General features: G+C 44.6%; 1 protein-coding gene across 1 annotated transcript; it reads right to left on the reverse strand.

Moving 5' to 3' along the window:
- Nucleotides 1–1,665: 1,665 nt before the first annotated feature.
- Nucleotides 1,666–2,344, reverse strand: LOC115155348 (gamma-crystallin M2-like). The gene has a single exon (XM_029701915.1). It carries the CDS (start codon nucleotides 2,299–2,301, stop codon nucleotides 1,738–1,740), a length of 564 nt encoding a protein of 187 aa, XP_029557775.1. The 5' UTR covers nucleotides 2,302–2,344; the 3' UTR covers nucleotides 1,666–1,737.
- Nucleotides 2,345–3,129: the final 785 nt, after the last annotated feature.

The following is a 3,129-nucleotide window of genomic DNA, read 5'->3' on the forward strand; positions in this document are numbered from 1 at the left end:
TTTAGGGTTGAACCGGGATGTTGACATGATGCTAGGAATAGGGTTGAACCAGGATGTTGACATGATGCTAGGATTAGGGTTGAACCGGGATGTTGACATGATGCTAGGGTTAGGGTTGAACCGGGATGTTGACATGATGCTAGGGTTAGGGTTGAACCGGGATGTAGACATGATGCTAGGGTTAGGGTTGAACCGGGATGTAGACATGATGCTAGGGTTAGGGTTGAACCGGGATGTAGACATGATGCTAGGGTTAGGATTGAACCTGGATGTTGACATGATGCTAGGGTTAGCATTGAACCGGGATGTTGACATGATGCTAGGGTTAGGGTTGAACCAGGATGTTGACATGATGCTAGGGTTAGGGTTGAACCGGGATGTTGACATGATGCTAGGGTTAGGGTTGAACCGGGATGTAGACATGATGCTAGGGTTAGGGTTGAACCGGGATGTAGACATGATGCTAGGGTTAGGGTTGAACCGGGATGTTGACATGATGCTAGGGTTAGGGTTGAACCGGGATGTAGACATGATGCTAGGGTTAGGGTTGAACCGGGATGTAGACATGATGCTAGGGTTAGGGTTGAACCGGGATGTAGACATGATGCTAGGGTTAGGATTGAACCTGGATGTTGACATGATGCTAGGGTTAGGGTTGAACCAGGATGTTGACATGATGCTAGGGTTAGGGTTGAACCGGGATGTTGACATGATGCTAGGGTTAGGGTTGAACCGGGATGTAGACATGATGCTAGGGTTAGGGTTGAACCGGGATGTTGACGTGATGCTAGGGTTAGGGTTGAACCGGGATGTAGACATGATGCTAGGGTTAGGGTTGAACCGGGATGTTGACATGATACTAGGGTTAGGGTTGGGTTAGGGTTAGGGTTAGGGTTACACACACACACACACACACACACACACACACACACACACACACACACACACACACACACACACACACACACACACACACACACACACACACACTCCAACTCTCAGCTAGGCCCATTGCCATCCAGAGAGACTGAGTGATTTTCCAGAGGGATAGAGTGACAGTCACAACTCATGAAGTGGTAATCAATGACAAACCAATTACAGGTCAGAGCCCAGAACCTGCCATCCTACATCAAGACTGATCCTGGAGAGTCACCAGGCCTCACCAGGCCTCCCAAGGGCATCAGGCATTCACAACTCTCACATTCACACACATAACAATGTTTTCCATGTAAATACTCTCCTTCTACTGTGGGCCAACATCAATGGTCTGTTCAAGTAAAATCTCCACTGTTTTCAGGTCACTGTGTACTGTCATTTGACTGTAGTTCAACAGTCAATACCCATTGCCAGTGATGGTTGGTTATTTAGCTTACGGAGCTGATGAAGTGTATTGAACCAGACTGAGAGGTAAAGACCTTGTTTCTTTAATAATAAATCATTATGGGATGTGCTCTTGGAGCTGTTATTATCAACAACAACTATCACTGTCCATGTATATTGGCATTCTAATGAGTTGAATGGTCTCATGAGTGTTAAATATGTTGAATTATGGTCAAAGGTTGTGGGCAGACAGTTGTGGCATTTCAAGGCTTTTGATGACATGTACTCTATCAAGGTGCATTACAGAATGAATATGATTATATTTGTTCCTCAGAAAGAATGAAAAAATATGTTTTTTTGATTTCAACATTTTTATTCAATGGCTTGTCTCATTTACATCATTGTAAAGAACAGCATCTAGTACCAGGACTCGTTGATACGCCTCATGCTCTGGAACCTCATGCCACCCATGCCGCCCATGCCACCCATGCTTCCCATACCCATGCTGAAGTGCCTGTACTCTCCAGGCCTCATGAACATCATCCTGCCTCTGAAGTGGGGCATCTCATACATGAGCCAGTGGCCGTCCTGGATGTTGCAGGACATACAGCTGGACATGCGGTAACGATCCATGATGTTGTCACAGTCCTCCATGATCTCGTGGCTCTGACCGCCGAAGCTCTCTCTCTCGTAGATCTTCATCCTGTAAGATCCCCTGTGCATAGGGATCATGCGGCAGGACCTCATCCCATTGGCCATTCCCATCATGTGGTAGTCAGCGTACTCTCCCCTCCTCATGAAGTACTGGTTTCCCATGTAGTTGGGGCGGTCATACAGCATGAAGCAGCCACCCTCAACCTTGCAGGAGTGGCAGCGGCTCAGGAAGGAGTACATGTCAGGGCAGTCGGTGCTGCACTCATGGGAGCGGCCCATGAAGTTCCTGTCCTCATAGAAGACTATCCTGCTGTTCATGTTGGGCATTTTGGCTTGCTTCGTGGGGGTCCTGCTGTTGCTGCTGCTGCTGCTCTGGAACTGATATCCTACTGGTTTAAAACCTTTCTTTTTATACCTGTGGCCCCATTGTACAAACCTGCTGACTCAGCAACATGGCATAGAGGCCCATAATGCACTGAGGTTTGTCCACATTCCATGGACTGGGTCTCTCAAAAGACCTTAAAAAGGCTGTTTCTCTCAGAACAAAGTAACACAAAGGCTTTGTGAATGGGTTAACAATGTAGAGTTACAGCCTTGGAATTGTAAAGTGTGCATATTGTTCATCGCACAATACCTTCCTAAGTTTGAGGTATTTGTCCTTATTCAGTATTATGAAACGATAATTTGTGGTCACTCAGAAAAAGTGTGTTGTGTGTTGTGACCCTTGTAAAATGCACTTTAAATACATTCGACTTGACAATATGTATTGTGTTTGGAAAGATCATTCCTTTATCACATTAGTTCATTTTGTGTGAATTGATCTTATAAACATGTTAATGTATGTATCGAAAAACATTAATGTGGTCTTTAAAAATGATCATAATGATCTTTATTCAAGGCTAATTGTTCCCGTACACACCAAATGACACTCCCTCTTAGACATAATTACACCTGACTATATACACCAGCCACACACGCTAAATACGTTTCTATCCCAATTGATATTAGAGTACTTCAATTAAAGTCATTCACACCCTACTTGAATTCCATTAAGCTAACATTATATATAACTGTAAATGTTTATAAGGTGCCGTATCAGACTCTAAAAAACACTATTGGAGTATGTGAAGATGTCAATTAACCTGTTTCATGTGA

This window comes from Salmo trutta, chromosome 20 (assembly GCF_901001165.1).
Source record: "Salmo trutta chromosome 20, fSalTru1.1, whole genome shotgun sequence".
Classification (NCBI taxonomy): domain Eukaryota; kingdom Metazoa; phylum Chordata; class Actinopteri; order Salmoniformes; family Salmonidae; genus Salmo; species Salmo trutta.